The sequence below is a fragment of the Parasteatoda tepidariorum genome, chromosome 8, assembly GCF_982258835.1.
Source record: "Parasteatoda tepidariorum strain Cologne lab strain chromosome 8, Ptep-v5.0, whole genome shotgun sequence".
NCBI lineage: Eukaryota > Metazoa > Arthropoda > Arachnida > Araneae > Theridiidae > Parasteatoda > Parasteatoda tepidariorum.
Genome location: NC_141762.1, coordinates 69,960,570 through 69,976,491, shown reverse-complemented (window position 1 = coordinate 69,976,491; position 15,922 = coordinate 69,960,570). Strand labels below are relative to the sequence as shown.

At 27.3% G+C, this 15,922-nt stretch overlaps 1 protein-coding gene across 2 annotated transcripts in view; it reads left to right on the top strand.

Moving 5' to 3' along the window:
• LOC107444172 (kinesin heavy chain) overlaps window positions 1–15,417 on the top strand; it is a 45,520-nt gene extending 30,103 nt beyond the window's left edge. Inside the window, exons 15-26 of one of the 2 annotated variants that reach the window (XM_087169083.1) lie at window positions 690–785; window positions 2,387–2,482; window positions 3,346–3,463; window positions 3,571–3,745; window positions 3,952–4,053; window positions 5,482–5,542; window positions 7,055–7,234; window positions 7,466–7,602; window positions 8,970–9,049; window positions 9,132–9,219; window positions 10,147–10,194; window positions 15,032–15,417. In XM_087169083.1, coding sequence (XP_087025209.1) covers window positions 690–785; window positions 2,387–2,482; window positions 3,346–3,463; window positions 3,571–3,745; window positions 3,952–4,053; window positions 5,482–5,542; window positions 7,055–7,234; window positions 7,466–7,602; window positions 8,970–9,049; window positions 9,132–9,219; window positions 10,147–10,189 — 1,176 coding nt within the window. In that variant the 3' untranslated portion in view covers window positions 10,190–10,194; window positions 15,032–15,417. Of the gene's footprint in view, window positions 1–689; window positions 786–2,386; window positions 2,483–3,345; window positions 3,464–3,570; window positions 3,746–3,951; window positions 4,054–5,481; window positions 5,543–7,054; window positions 7,235–7,465; window positions 7,603–8,969; window positions 9,050–9,131; window positions 9,220–9,978; window positions 10,013–10,146; window positions 10,195–15,031 lie in introns of those variants that run through there. The other variant, XM_087169084.1, reaches the window with a different exon arrangement.
• The last annotated feature ends 505 nt before the right edge of the window (window positions 15,418–15,922 follow it).

Below are 15,922 nucleotides of genomic sequence, written 5' to 3'. Positions count from 1 at the left end.
TAAAATTTTTGCTAGGGTTGTTTCTTGATGAGACTTTGCAAATTTTTGGAATTTCCACTTGATATTTTAAATAGACATAAGCCTTCTTATTTTTATCACAAGATTTTTTTTAATAAACACTTTAAAAATATGGTATGTTATTATATTGTCTCAAGCCCATCATACATGCAGTCTGCTTTTGACTTTCTAGTTTATCATAATATTTTCCAACTTATTAATCAATTTAATAATTTTACCATAAGTTTATTTCTTATGTTAAAGTAAATAAAATTCACTTTTATAGCATACTTTATTTTTAATGTTGTTAAGATGAACTTTGCATAACTCAAGCATTTTTATATGCCTCTGTATTTATATGCATATGTTTGGTAAATAAATTTATCTCTAACTATCTAATGGCTAATATTTTTAGTTAAAATAGACTGATTGCTTACTTTACAAAAGTGCCTATCTGTGTTTATCTGGCATGCACAAGTTATTAGCGATATTTATTAAACTGTTATGTAAGTTATTTGCCTGTTGGCAGGCATGGACATTGCAATAAAACTAGTGAACAAAAATCTGTATTAATTTTTTTATATTTTCTTCAAATTCAAAGGTTTAACCTTACTTATCTGCTAATTTTAATAATTTAGCTAAGTTACAGTTATGTTAACATGTTTATTCTCAAGCACATTTATATTTTCTAGGCGGCTGGAGAATTGTCAGGAAAAGTTGATGAAGAATTTACGGTTGTTCGCCTTTATATCAGCAAAATGAAATCAGAAGTGAAAGCTCTTTCATCTGTAAGCTATTTATTTTTTGTTTCTAATACTTCAATTTTAAGCAAAGATCCAATGAATTTTTTTTTTTTTTTTGCAATTTAAAAAAAACAAACTTACATATAAATCTTTTCCTAAATTTATACCAAACTTAGTAACATTTTTAATTGTAGAAATAGAGTAGTAATTTTTTTTATTCTTCATATAAAATTTATTCATATGAATTAATTTCTTTTTTGAAGGACAATGAGTTAATTAGTTTCTCTTAGTGCAAAGTGAATGATGCCTGTTTACAGGAGAATTCCCATGGAACCTTACTTACACAGAAATTTAAAAATTTTAACCAATAGTTATTGGTTCACAGCTGCCAACTCTACTGAATTTTTGGGTAAACTACTTAATTATGCCAGCTTCTCCTGGTCTATTGGTTTAATGAAAATTCTCCTAGTTTTTGTACACTTTAGAAAATTCTCAAAAATTTAGTAGTTTTTTTTTAACAAAATCCACATTAAAATAAAAATTTTGCACAGATTATTGCTTGCTTGAATATGTAAGTATTACCAATACATAATGCAGCTAGCCTCATTTACAGTAATCAGTTTAAAACTGATTTGTTCAAAAATATTCATTTAATTTTTATTCAGTCCTTTTTTAAATTAATTAAAAAATCTTTTAATGAATTAAATGCCTTTTACTATTTAAAATTATAAGTAAACATAATACATGACATTTCAAGTTCATTTGATATCAATCATAACTGGAAAATATTACGGTTTTACCATTTTGATAATGACTATAAAAAATTCCTGAAATTCCCTGTGTGTGTAATATTTAATGCATTAGACAGCATTTCTCATGCAATTTATGTTATTTCGCAAAATCTGCTGAATTTTTTCCTATCCATGTTGGCAACTATGCTGGTTATTTATTATGTGTTTGACTCCATAAGGAGTGAAAATGTTCCATTTGTATTTTCTATCAATTTAAAAAATTGAAATTTTTTGATGAACTTGAAAGTGTTTAATAGCCAGGACCAATTTTTTGGAATCAGTATGTTATTAAATGGGAAGAAGCATAAATGTAAATTTTTGTTATTGAATTATACTAAAATATTGAACATTAGCTAAGGTGCTGTGGTGTTAGAGGTTAAATATGTGGTACAGAAAATTTTCCCCAGCTCCTGCAATGGTTTCCTTAATTTTCATAATCTTTAGAAATCTGCACTTTTTTTTTTAAAGCTCTCAAGTACTTTGATCCATTGGTTGAATTGAACTTGTGATGTCCAATAATAAAAACATTGCACAGATCCCATAACAATTTAGTTCCTCTAAGTTTTTAAGGCAAACTTGGTCTTGGGAATGTGCTGGTTATTGTTTTTTGGCTTGAATGAAGTTTTCTCTACTGATTTATAGAAAACTCTAATAACCAAGCCTCAAATAATCGAGACTCAACTTTAGTTGGATTTGGTTGTTTTGTCAAACTTATTTCATTTTTTTTTAGTTTAGTTGCTATTTTTTTTTCAGTATTGAATTAGATAATTTCTTTACTAATATTTATAATTATTATTTGTTTTAAGACCATTGAATATCTTGTCATCTATTTATAAATTGCTTTATCTAATTTAGAGATGCAGTCAATTGGAAAGTTCTCAGGTTGACAGCAATAAAAAAGTTGAAACGTATGAGAAGGATCTTGCAGAATGTAGACTTCTTATAAATCAGGTAAAAATGTTTCAAAATGTTGTGAGTATTGTTTAAGAAGTTGTCTTAATATGAGAAACTATATATTTCTTTATTTGGTTTTTTTCTTTATTTATTTACTAATTTTTGCGCAATAGCTTGTCTTTGTCTATTTTTCCCTACTAAACAGTAAGGGTTTGATTTTATCAGAAAAGCATGTTAATGTTGTACTTAACTATTTTCAGGAAATCGTTATCAATCGTTATTCTTTTAACTTCAAGTAATATGTTAGAAATTATGAATATTTAAATAAGGGCTGGGAATTTACAATGCTTTTTTGGGTAGGAAATCTGCATCTAAATATTATTTAATTTTCAATTATGTGAGATATAGCTAGGAAAGAAAGAAAAAAAAACGAAATCAATATTTTTTTATTATTTATAAAATTTAACCAGAAAAATAAAGCTCCTTTCTTATCTAAAATAATATTTAAAATCCTGTTTTAGTAAGAAGTCAGATAGTAGTTTCCATACTCTAAGAATAAATTATTTTGAAACTGTGTTTAAAATTTTTTGAAGTAAAAATGTTGTATCTGTTGAAATTTTTAAACTAATGTATTTTCTTAAGAAATTTATGTGAGAATGTTAGATAGATTTTAAAAATGTTTATTAGTATTATTACGCAGAGCTAAATAATTGTTAAAAATATAATTATGTACAGCAGCATTGGTAGAAAAATTATAATTTATAGAGAAGCCATATAAAATATTGTAATGAATAAACGTCATATAGATATCATTTATCTTATATGAAATTTTCTACTTAATATCTAAATGTGTATTACATTACAAATAATAAGTAGTTATTTCATTAATGCTTACTTAGATTTTATTTTTATGTTGACAGTATGAAGCGAAAATGAAATCATTGCAAGAAACCATTCGTGATAACGAAAATAAAAAAAGAAGTTTAGAAGAAGAAGTAGATGCCCTTAATGAAGAGTGTGCTAAACTGAAATCAGCAAGTAAGAGGGAGAATTATTATTTATTCATATTAATATTTACTTTATTCAAACTTTACTGAACATAATGCTCTTAAAAATTTGTGCTTAAAATTTTATAAATGTTGCAGAGGAGATGCATATTATGGCATCAAAAGAAAAGCAGAAGGAAAAAGACAGTGCTGAAAAGATGAAAGAGGCTTTGGAACAGCAGATAGAAAAACACAGGGAAGCTCATCAAAAACAACTAGCCCAACTAAGAGATGAAATTGCAGAGAAAAATTCTCAGATTGATCAGCTAAAAGAGTATGTTTCATTCTGAATTGTAAAGCTAGAAATCATATTTAGTATTGAATATTATCTTATCTATTCCAGAATGTTTTCTTTATAGCATATTTGAATTTTTTTTAAAAAAATTGTCAATTTTATAATTTACTTATAGTATTATTCACTTATTTTTTTTAAATCCTATTTATTGTATTTAATGTTTAATAACAACTTGACCTTTTCAGTGTCAATCAGAAGCTTTCTCTGGCCCAAGAACAACTACAACTTGATTATAACAAGCTGAAGCAGGATGAATCGGATAAAACTCAGAAACTTCAAGAGTTTATGTAAGTAGAAATATTTTAATGCAAGGTGTGTCTAAAAATTTGGTGAATGCATGATTATTTCAAAAGTAATGTGAATCAGAAATGCAGTTATCCAGGGTGAATACTATCAGGAATTGGCATGGTGCAAAGATGCGGATTAGCTTGCTATAAGCTTGCAAATGATGTCCATCCAAAACTCGTGTCGAATTGAAATAGCGGTACAGATAAATAGGGTTTACGGCCAGTAAAGCGATAATTCTACAAATCTCGCTAAAATCATATGCATGGACGACAAATTTGTCGCCTTGAAATATGTTTTTAATTTTTAAGATGATACCATACCAAAGAATAGGTATTTACGTTGAATTCCGTACATTAAAAAAATTTCTGTACTAATTTTTTGTTCAATTTAATTGATATTTAATTGATATAAATTCTAACGCATTTCATTCAATATCTTGAAACGTCAAATTTACATGTTGCACTAGGCTTTGCATTCATGTAGTTTTTCATCAAATTTATAATTTTAGATAATTTACTTTTAATGCAATATTTTGTTAGTTCTTACTTTCTCTGTTTTTGTCATTTATTTATTGGTCTCAGCAGTTTAAAATCTATGGTGAGTCTATTTCTGAATATTAGTTTAGCCCTTTTTTACTTAATTTCATTAAATATTATCATAATGGAATAAATAACTTAATTGGTTTTTAAGTGTTATAGTTGGCAATGAATAATTTTTGATGTGTTGCATAACATGGACTTAGTAATTGCAAAATTCGAATTTTTTTTTTCCTCAATTTTGTCTGCCACATTAAGTTTTTTAACAACTAAATAACTGTCTAGGAGTTCCTATTGGACCACTAAATTTTTATTACTGGTGTGATCCCTATAGATAAGCATTAAGTTTTGTTACAAATTTACTAAATGTTCTGTGAAATGTGTTTGTTTGATGTTGGTCTTGGCATACAGAACAAATGATGTGAGTACAAAAGTGTTTACAACTGGTTTAACGCTTTTGAAAAGGAGAAAAAAAAAACAAGATGAACCATGCTCAAATTAAGATATCTGACAATTTCAAGCATTTTAGACCAGTGTTGTTAGAGGATTCCATTAGATATAGAGGAAATAAAAAAATTATCTATGATAATTATTTGCATTGATTTGGGTTAGTTCAAAACCTATTCTCATTTTGTTCTACATTTTTTGATGGCATGTGACATCTGTTTTTCAATCAACCAAGAACTATTCTTTCACTGACTCCTTCCTATAGCTCCCTTCCAATGCAAACATTTTACCCAAAAATTTTGCCTAGCTTTCTGGTAATACTTAAATGAGAATATTGGTATCTTGTTTTCATCATTTATTTTATGTATCCGTTCACTAATATTTTTATGCATGCCTTATATTAACAACCAACTATGTAAATTAAATCTTCTACACCTATTTCAGATTAATGAGTGAGAGAAGAGAGCAAGCTCGTCAGGATCTCAAAGGCTTGGAAGAGACTGTGGTATGTTGCATTTCACAAATAATAAATTTTTTTCTTGTTTACTACTTATTTTCTTTTTATCATTATTACAAAATGTTATAATTTTATTTTAATGTGATATGAAAATAGAAATAATCTACACAAAAATGTAATGAAATTATTTATCAAAGTATATCTTGAGGACCATATTTTCTATGATTGGCTAAGATGGTATTTCTGCCATTGATATCACTCAGTACTATCAGAAATCTATACCTTTGCAGTTGACTCTTAGTGTTTGACTTTGTTGTAAAGACACTAATATTTTGTTGAGCATATGAAGCTTAAAAATTGGTGGGATTTAAGATGGCTAAAATATCCGATTTTCTAAGCCGTACCCATATAGACTTAATAGTAGCAAGAATAATTGAGTTATCTTGAATTAATTGGTATAGTTTAAAAGGACTCATTTTCTTACCATACCAAGTTATAGGTTTTGGAAATGCATTAACAAATTATATCCTGCAACTAAGAAAACATTTTTCACACCCATTAGTACCATAGTATTATACTTATATTGGACCAGTCAGTGTTTTAGGACTGTTACATTCAAATCATTTGTATTTCGATTACTCTTTTAATTGCACTATGTATTTCTAATTGTTATTTTTAAAATTTAAAATTTTTTTTTTGCAATAGAGGTAGTAGTGCGCCTATAGAAAACCATAATTGGCAGTGCATAACAGAATTAGAGCAATTCTGAATATAAAATTATATGAATATTCATACAATTTTATATTCAGAATTGCCAATTGAAACAATGATTTGAATATGTTTCATATTCATTGAGGTATTCCAGTGATCTATTTTTGCTTCAGACATAATTTACAGTGCTGAATGATTTGCTGTTTTGATAGGTAATACCCATAAATTAGTAGGCAGCATAAACTATTACAGATTTTGTGTTTTTAAACTCCACATTGAATCCTATTGATTTGAACAAATATCTTAGATGTAAGCAATTAAACACTTATGAGTATCAAACACTTTTTATTTGAAAAAAAATTTCATTAAAAAATTATAATTTTTTACATTTTTTAAAAATGTTTGGAAACAATTTTTTAATTGTTTCAGAATTATGTCTTAATAGAAGGTGGGTCATAAATTCTTTATACTGAACAAAGGGATGAAAACAATGCCTTTTTCATGAAAAAAAAGTTAAAAATAAAATATTCATGAATTCCAAATTATTTTTGTTGGTGAGCACATCTATTGTGAAGTGAGCTTAACTTTTTAATGTTAGAAATACTGTTACTGTAAAGTCATATTCAAGTTTACTTGCAAAGTACAGTGTGTGTAAGAAAAACATCCTTAATAAACAAGAATCAATAGGGTAACAGAAAATAGTGATACTTATATGAAGACCCATTTGAGTACTATAAAAGTATTTTGAATTGGTATATGTTTCCTTAAATGAGCTCTCACTATATTCTTAAAGTAGTAATTGAATTATACTTAAAAAAATTTTCATATTACTTTCATCTACTTTTTTAGGCTAAAGAACTTCAGACTTTACATAATCTAAGAAAACTTTTTGTACAAGACCTTCAGAGTAGGGTAAAGAAATCGTCTGTTGGAGATGACAGTGATGATAATGGCGGTAGTTTAGCCCAGAAGCAAAAGATCTCATTCCTCGAAAACAATCTAGATCAACTAACCAAAGTCCATAAACAGGTATGTCCTTCTGAAAGTTTTAATTTAAAAATCTATATTTGTTTCTTTTTTATTATTCAAGTTTCATCATAATTTATTAATTTTTTTTTTTACTATTTTAATTATGTGAATGTGTTAATAATAATTAAAATCCACTCATGCACTTTATTTTAAGTAAATATTAAATAAAATTTATGCATTTATTATTATAAATTCATTTTTACTAATTGGCCGAATTCGGAATGATTGTAGCTGGTTAGAGATAATGCTGATTTGCGCTGTGAACTTCCTAAACTAGAGAAAAGGCTGCGTGCAACAATGGAAAGAGTAAAAGCTTTGGAGCAGGCTCTGAAAGATGCTAAAGAAAGTGCTATGCGTGATAGAAAAAGGTGATTTTTTCTCTACATAACTTTTTTTTTAATGTATCTTAAAATTGTTTTAATTATGTCTTTTCTGGAAATCTGATTTCTTTCAAAAGTTTGAGGTTTATTTATAAAGTAGTATTTCAATTATGGTGTTGACATTGTGTTTTTTTTTATTTTCAACAATAATTTTTGCTTAACAGTATACAAATTTAATTTTATTATGATACCAGCTACATGATAATGAGTATAAAGATATTTTAAATACACTTACACTATTGTTTTAGATAGCCATGTTTCTTCACCCCCCATTTTTATAACCTATTTTTAAAAGCAGCATCTAATTTTGAATCATTAGCTATATTTATTGTTTTATTAAATTGATTACATTGATTTATATTCCTTAACTAGCAGCATTTAACATGTTCTCAATGCTGCTGATACAAATATATTTTTTTCTTGCTCAGACTAATATGACCTGTTCCTTCTAGCGAAAGGGAAGCCATGATGATATAACTAAACTTAGCTTCTAATAGTTAATGTTAAGATGATTGTTGCAAATCAAATAATTGCAAAATATGATATAGCAAGTAATTAAATGTGGCTTTGAATATGAGTAATTAAACGGGCTTTGAAAACTATTCGTCAGATCTGTCACTTGAAAGCAACAACATAGAGACCTGAAAGGTCTCATGTTAAGTTTAAATATGACAGCATTATTGAAAATGAAAAAGTAAAAGAAAGAAAATAGGCAAAAAAATATTATCAAATTCAGTTAGCAGAAATATTTAGGTATAAAAGGTTTGATAATCAGAGTTCTATTGTATCTTCATCTTTTTGATCTCATTACTACTCTTTGAATTGTTAAATGATATCTGAACCGTTAGTTTAAACACTGAGTTAATGATATTATTTTAAGTAATGCAGTATTTAGTTTTAATATATTGATGTTGCCAGTTTAAGTCTAACACAAAAGATATTAACTTGGATTTGTATTGCCATGAAATCCTCTCATTAGTTACTCTCACTTAAGTAGGTGTTGTAATTAATATGAGTATACTGTGGCAAAATCAACTTCAATAGTAGAATTAAGTATTTTTCTTTTCTTTTTTTTAATTTAAACAAGTTTACATGTTCAAGTATCAACTGTAACTATGTTGAATAATAAATCTTTTAATTGAATTTTATCTTTCACTTTAAAGAGATTTATACATTTTTATTTAGCAGATTTTATTTAAGAAAACAATCAGTTTTTGTTATTTATAAATCATCTGGAATAAAGTTGTTTCTCAAATACAACTTCTTAGTGTTCTTCATAATTATTCAATCGATAAAATAAAATGTTTATTTTTCAAATGTGGAAATTAAAGAATTTTTTTAATTTGTAAATTTAGATATCAACATGAGGTTGATAGAATAAAAGAAGCTGTGAGACAAAAGCAAATTGCTAGGCGTGGAAATATGGCTCATATTGGTAAGTGCTAATTAATTTGCTTGAATAAATTTGCGAGTGTAGTTTTATACTGTTTATTTTAAATGCTAAATTTTATTTCTAGCTAAACCCATCAGGGCAGGACAGCCTCACTCTGGCAGTGCAAATCAGGGAATCAGGCCTAATCAATTCCAGGGTTCAGGATCTAACATGTAATTATCATTATTTTTTTTCCATATATAAATATCATGATGTTAAACTTTAACTCTCAAATAATGCTAAAATCAATCTTTTTATTATTGAACAGTTTAATTTTTTTATAGAAAAACGGAACAATTGACATTTAAAAGTAATTTTAAACTCTCTGAGCATTATTTGAATTTTTAGGATTTTGAACAATGTGGATGGATACTAATTGACATTGAAGTAGTTAGAGACAAAATAAATCCTTTGTTTCTTAGTTATATAAAATGGTAACTCACTAAATAATTTTAACACTTTTGGATTTTTTGGAACTCTTACCCAATCTGCAAGCTTTCTTGTATAAATAACATACCAACTTCCATCTTGTTATTATTTCCTCAACCCTTTTTTATTCACCGTTTTAGTTTTTTGCTTTGTTTGAATGCAAATTAATGAATTGGTCTGTTTTTTATGACTATACAACAACAATGCTTAGACTTATCAACAAGTCCACTTTAAACTCTTTTAATTGAGATAGTACATAAGTTAAGCTTCTTTGTCTTGAAATTGATTTGACACAAAAGTTTCTTTATTTCCAAGGAAGCTACAGAAATTTAAAATGTGCAAATTTATTTAGCATATAGTCGTTTTTAGTATATGGTCGCTGGATATATTTTCATTAACTTAGTGAATGTCTTTATCGCATTTTTTTTATTGATAATATGAATTATTTTGTTTGAGTTTTAATAAAAGTGATTAATATGTTTTTTTTTTCTTCCTTTTTTTAGGAATAGTGGAGGTGAGTGACTTTGGTGAGATAAAATGTATTTCATCTTCATTCTGTTGATATAAATTGTGCATATTTAATTGACTATTGTATAAACTATTAGAATGTCAGTTATAATTCCTATGTATCGTTGCAAATATTTGTTATACTTATGATCCATCTATTTTAGATTCCACAGCTATCAAAGGCGGTCGAAAAGTGATGTCTCCTAAAAAAGGTTTGCATTAATTTTACTAGTCATATTAAATGCCTGCTAAATCTAGTATCTTTACAAATTTTTTAGAATTTTTTTTTTTTCTGCATATAAAGGTAGGAAAAGCAATGTGTGGCGGCTTTAGAGCCAAGAAAGTAGGGAATTTCATCAATCTAAAAAAAAGCAAGGAATTTTATTCTAACTAAAAAAGTAAATAAAAGAACCACCAAAGAGACTTTGATTTGTTTTCTAAATTAAGGCCTATTTCAATTTCTGAAAGAGATTTTTGTTATTCTTGATTTTGGTTTTTTATATCACTTAAAAATTTTAATGCCTTCATATTTTTATTTAATAAATTTATAATTATTGAAATATTTAATCAATTTTTAATAATATTTTTAATCATAATAATGATTTTACATTTATTATGTACAAAATATATTGAATATTTATCATGTACAAAATAATGCTCCACCAAAAATCTTTATCCTCAATAGTAAACAGTATTTCAATATTATCTCTATATCTTGAATGTTTACCACAGTGAGCTACCAGTTTTGCTTACAATAAGTTACCTTTAATGTGTCATAAATAGTAGAAAAAGAAGAAAAAGTGTGTGTTGCTCATTATATCTCTTGATTACTACCTACCTGAATTCTTTCACATAATATGTTTAAGTTTATTCTAATAATATAATTTATGTGCATAGGTAAGACAGAACTAAAAAAATAAATATAGACTGATAAGACGAAAGCATTTGTTTTCGAGACCCCTTACTATTTTGCTATTAACCAATACTGATGATTGCATGGAAGATAAAAATGTCTACATACCCGTATAATAACCTGAATGCTTTCCCTTAAATTTATTCCATTAAATAGTTTTTAATAATTTTTTTTATTTACTAAGAGAAAAAATCACGGAAATTTGGAAAACTTGAAAGAATATTTTTCTCAGTTAAAGTTTACATAATAAATCTAAATATAAAGCTCTTATAGATTTGATAATAGTAATCCTTTTGGTGACTTTTTATTAATTTTCTGCCCCTCAGAAATCATTGGCCTAGGCCTTGATAAAATTAGCATGGCAAGAGCACAGAAAAATCGGAATTGTTTTTTTTTTTATAAAAATTATTAGCTGTGGAAAAATTAGATTAAAATACCCCCAAAAAACGCAGGAATTGAATTTAAGTTTGAGGTACCTTAAAATAAGGAATAAATTTTCCAAAACATTTGCATAAATTCTGAAAGATTTTCTGATGCAATAAATAAATATGAACTGAACGCTTTTTATCCACGCATTTACAGTAAAAAGTGCTGTAGTTTTGCAACATGTTTAATAGCATATTTAATTCGGTGTCATGAAATTTCACAGGTGTCCATCATAAGAAATGATAAGCGTTCCATCTTGTGCTGTAAATAAGTAAAAAAAAGAGAGATTACCCTAAATATAGCTTTCTTTGTTTTTAATGACTGTATTTTCACAATCTAAGTGTAAATCTTAATGGTTCGATGTATCTCATATATACTAAGTAATTAGTGTTAACTAACAAAGTAATTTTTTCCAACAAGTTCGAAGCTTTGACCATTAAAATATGAGGGCAACCACAATCTGAAAAATATGGCTCTAATAGTTTAGGCAGGAGAATGATCAAAGTTTTGGACCACTTAATCTTAATTTCACTTTCTATATATCTTGTCAGTATGTGGTGACTTTTTAAACAAATGTGAAATTTTTGTTGGTAGTTATAAAATTCGCTTATCCATACAAGATTTAAATTTTGAAAATGATTCATTATTATTAACAAGTTTTTGTGTAATAAATACTATTTGTCACATGTTTCGATCTTTGACTTTATGACATTGTAGTGCTTCTACATTGCGCCTGCGATCATATATACAGGGTATCTGTGCAGCTGGAAAGTCATGAATTTCAGTACTGAACAAAATTTGTCATGATTCTAACTATTTTTAAAAATAAAATCATGGATTTAGGTCACCTAAAAATCTAATTTTAAAAATGGAATTTAACCCCCCCCCCAATTACACGGTGTTCCAAATATCTGAATTTGTAACAAAATCCTCCCCCACAGTCATATTTTATTAAAATGTATAATATTTTTATCGTGTTCTTTAAAAAAATGAAGGAAAAAACCTCTTTTCTGGAGCGAATTATCTTTTAAACTTCTCTGATTTCAGAGTTTTTGTTATTTATTATTTTTATTTTATCAATTTAAAATTCCAACTGTAACAAGCCAGTCATTGGCGAATTTTTTTTATTCCGAAATGAGAACAGAAAAATCTGGAGTATTTCTTTCCTTTCCGATGGACAAGGAAAGTATCTTTAGAATATAATTCTGCCGAAAAAAAGAAAAAAAAATTATTTGCTTTTGTATTTTTTTCAATTAATTACTTCCACTATTTCTTTACTCTGTTTTTTTTAAATTTAAAATCTCTAGGTATGAACATGCAGAGTATAACAATTTTGGTTATACCTATCATTTCGATTAATGTTATTATAAGGCTTTTTTAAATTTATTGTGTTTTTGTGGAGGAAATAGTACTTTGTGAAGTCATGAAAAATTCTTGGAATTAGTCATGGATTAGAAAATCTAAAATGTAGCGGATACCCTGTATATACCAATATGATCTTGCTTCAAATCAGGGTTGCCACTCCACAGGAAAAACCTGCAAAATCACCTGAAATAACAGGGAATTTAGAGTTTTTCTTACAAACTGGGAAAATACAGGGAATTTTATTCAGGGTTCCTGTATGGTCAGGAAAACCTGCAAAAGTCAGGATATTCTAATATTAAGCTAAAAAGTCAGGATTTTTCTTACATATTCATAAAGTTAGGAAAATAAAAAAAAAACTATAGTTCATTCAAAGACTGACAGGCAAAAATAAAGTTTCAAAGAAAAATTCTGTAATTCAAAATATGTAATTTCCTCATAATAACATTCCTCTTTCCCTGGTAGAACCTGTCCTGTTAGCAAATTTCCTCCTGTTTATCCAATGATAAGGAATTTTTGATAGGGTTGCTAGGTTTATTGCTCTTTGTGTGAATAACTGGTTTACAGACAACAGTAGCTGAAACAAAAGCAGAAAAAGCAAAAAAGGAATTTTTACTGTTTTGTGAAAAAAAAAGAAGAACAAAGGAGTTTCTTAGAGTTTAATTCACAGCAAAAGAGATTAGATAAATTGTTTTCGAAATATTTGCACAGAGAAAAAAAATGTGAAGATTTGTGGGAGGTTATAAAAATTGTTCTTATCCTCTCTCATGGTAATGCAGCAGTCGAAGGGGGATTTTCAATCAATAAAAGCTTATTGGTTGAAAACCTCAATGAAGACTCAATTATTTCACAAAGGCGTGTGTATGATTATGTTTAATTTATAAATGGAATAAAAAACATAGACATTAATGAAAAAAATGCTAGATGCTGAAAAAGGATCTAGAACAAGATGGAGACATGCATTAGAAGCCAAAAAAAAAGAAAGAAAGAAAAACGAAGAGAGTAAAAAAGCTGAAACTTCTGGAAAACAAATAAAAGAAAAGATAGATGATTTGAAATTAAGAAAATCTAAATTGACGAAAGCTGCTGCCACAGAACTGGATGTTCTTGATTCAGAAATTGTCAAACAAAATATGTTGAGAAATATTATATAACATAGGAGCCCCTGAGTTTCTCCGGAAGCTTACAGTATTACAGAAATAAATTTAAAAATACTGAAAAAAAAAAGAAGATATTTTTGATTTTATTTTTCTCACAAGTGCATAATTTTTCTATCTGATTTTTTTTTTTTTTTTTTTTTTTTGTATATAATTAACTTTTCTTGACTTTTTTCCCTTTTATATTTCAATATTATCTTTTAAAAGAAAAGTCAGTTTGAAGTGAATTGGTGATTTTTAAAAACTATTAACTTAATGTAGCAAATGTTCTAGTATGTTTTAAGCGTAAATATTATTATTTGAGGATACTGATACATATCTCGCAGATTTGATTAACCCTTTATATCCTGACGACACTCATGCATTTGGTTCCACTTAACATGAAATAAAATAATATTTCTATAATCCAACAGATTTTCTTGATCTTTTTATTTAAATAGTTTTCGTATCTAACTACAAAAACACACTAAAAGTTTAATCTAATCATGATAATTAAAAATATGTTTCACAAGTTTTCTGAAAATATAATTTGGGATGAAGTGCTATTACGCAATTCCACTTTAATATATAAGTGTTTATCCTATTCAATATATGATAATGACTAAGTAGCATATTATTACTAATTGAAACTGCAATGTTAAGAGTTTTGTTGGAGTAGGTGGGAAACGGCGGGTCAGGAATTTTATTGTAAAAGGTCAGGAAAAACCTGCAAAAGTCAGGATATTGTTTTCTCAAAATAGTGTAGGAACCCTGTTATTTCTTATTTTCGTCTTTTAAAAAGTGCTGACCTCTCAAAGCGCATTCTATAGGATCTGTAAGGACGATATTTCTGCTAAACTAAACTATTTAATTTATTATAGCGTTATTTGTTTTAAGTAGGTTAAGCTGTTCCTTATTTCTTTAAGTTTTTCCAGCAATTAGTATAATTAGCCCAATCTAAAGCCCAATAAAACTAGTATAGTTAGCCCACTATAGCTCAGACAAGAGCTCAATGATTGTGTGTTTCCTCTTAATATATTGTGTATAATATGTACAGGGAAAACGCATGGAATTTTTTTACAGATTTGAGTGACAATCGTGCTTATGTTCTTAACCTGTATGAAGATTTTTGAACAATAATTCTGAATCAACCTGAACATATATTTAGTTCTAAATTTGCATCAAATATCTGATATTTGTTTATTTTTGCAGAAGAAAGTTAATGTATATACTCCAGTTTGGGCTTTGCCGAAGTTCTCCTTTCATGAACTTTTTAAAATCTTTTGGACACTGAGGACTTCTCCAGAGATGATTCGCAACAAAGCTTATAATTTATACTTGCAATTGTGTTTGCTAAATAGTCATGTCCTGACATTCAGGGCTGTGATGTCTTTCAACCCCCCCCCCTTCTCTGTGTGCTCAAAAATTGGGACAAGGGCAGACATTTGTTGAAAAGAAGAAAAAAAAATTAACATGCTTTTAAGCGTTATTTATTTTATTATTATTATTTTTTAATCAAAGGGTTATCTGACGAAGATGAATTTTAATATTGGATATTTATTTCAATCATGTTATCGAAGAATTTAATTAAAAAAAAACTTGTTTAAACCAGCAAATAATTTTTGTTTATTATTTACCAGCTAAGTGGTGAAATGTTAAGGACTTTGTTTAGGCTGGAAATTTGATATAATCATTGTTGATCAGTACTGTTTTTTCAAAATGTCGCATCAAGTATCCGTTTATAAGATTTAAATTTTTACTTATTTTAATGTATTTCTCTTTTTTAATGCTAAACTTTTTTTTTAGTGTTGGATTTGCCTATTAATGCTTATCGTTAATATGATTATTGGTTTATGTACAGTAAATTATTTATATAACATTTGCTTTTATGATAAATTATTATTAATAAAAATGGTTGTAATGCTTTAAATATGATTAATTGTTATCATTGCTCATTAGTTATCCCTCATCAAAGATTCTAACAGTATATTATAAGGCGATATAATTGTGACATTTTCGTCGATTATTGGTTAAATTTTATTTATGTGATTCTTGAATTTATCTTAAGTAAAACGTGTTACCTAATAATATGTGTTATGCGAA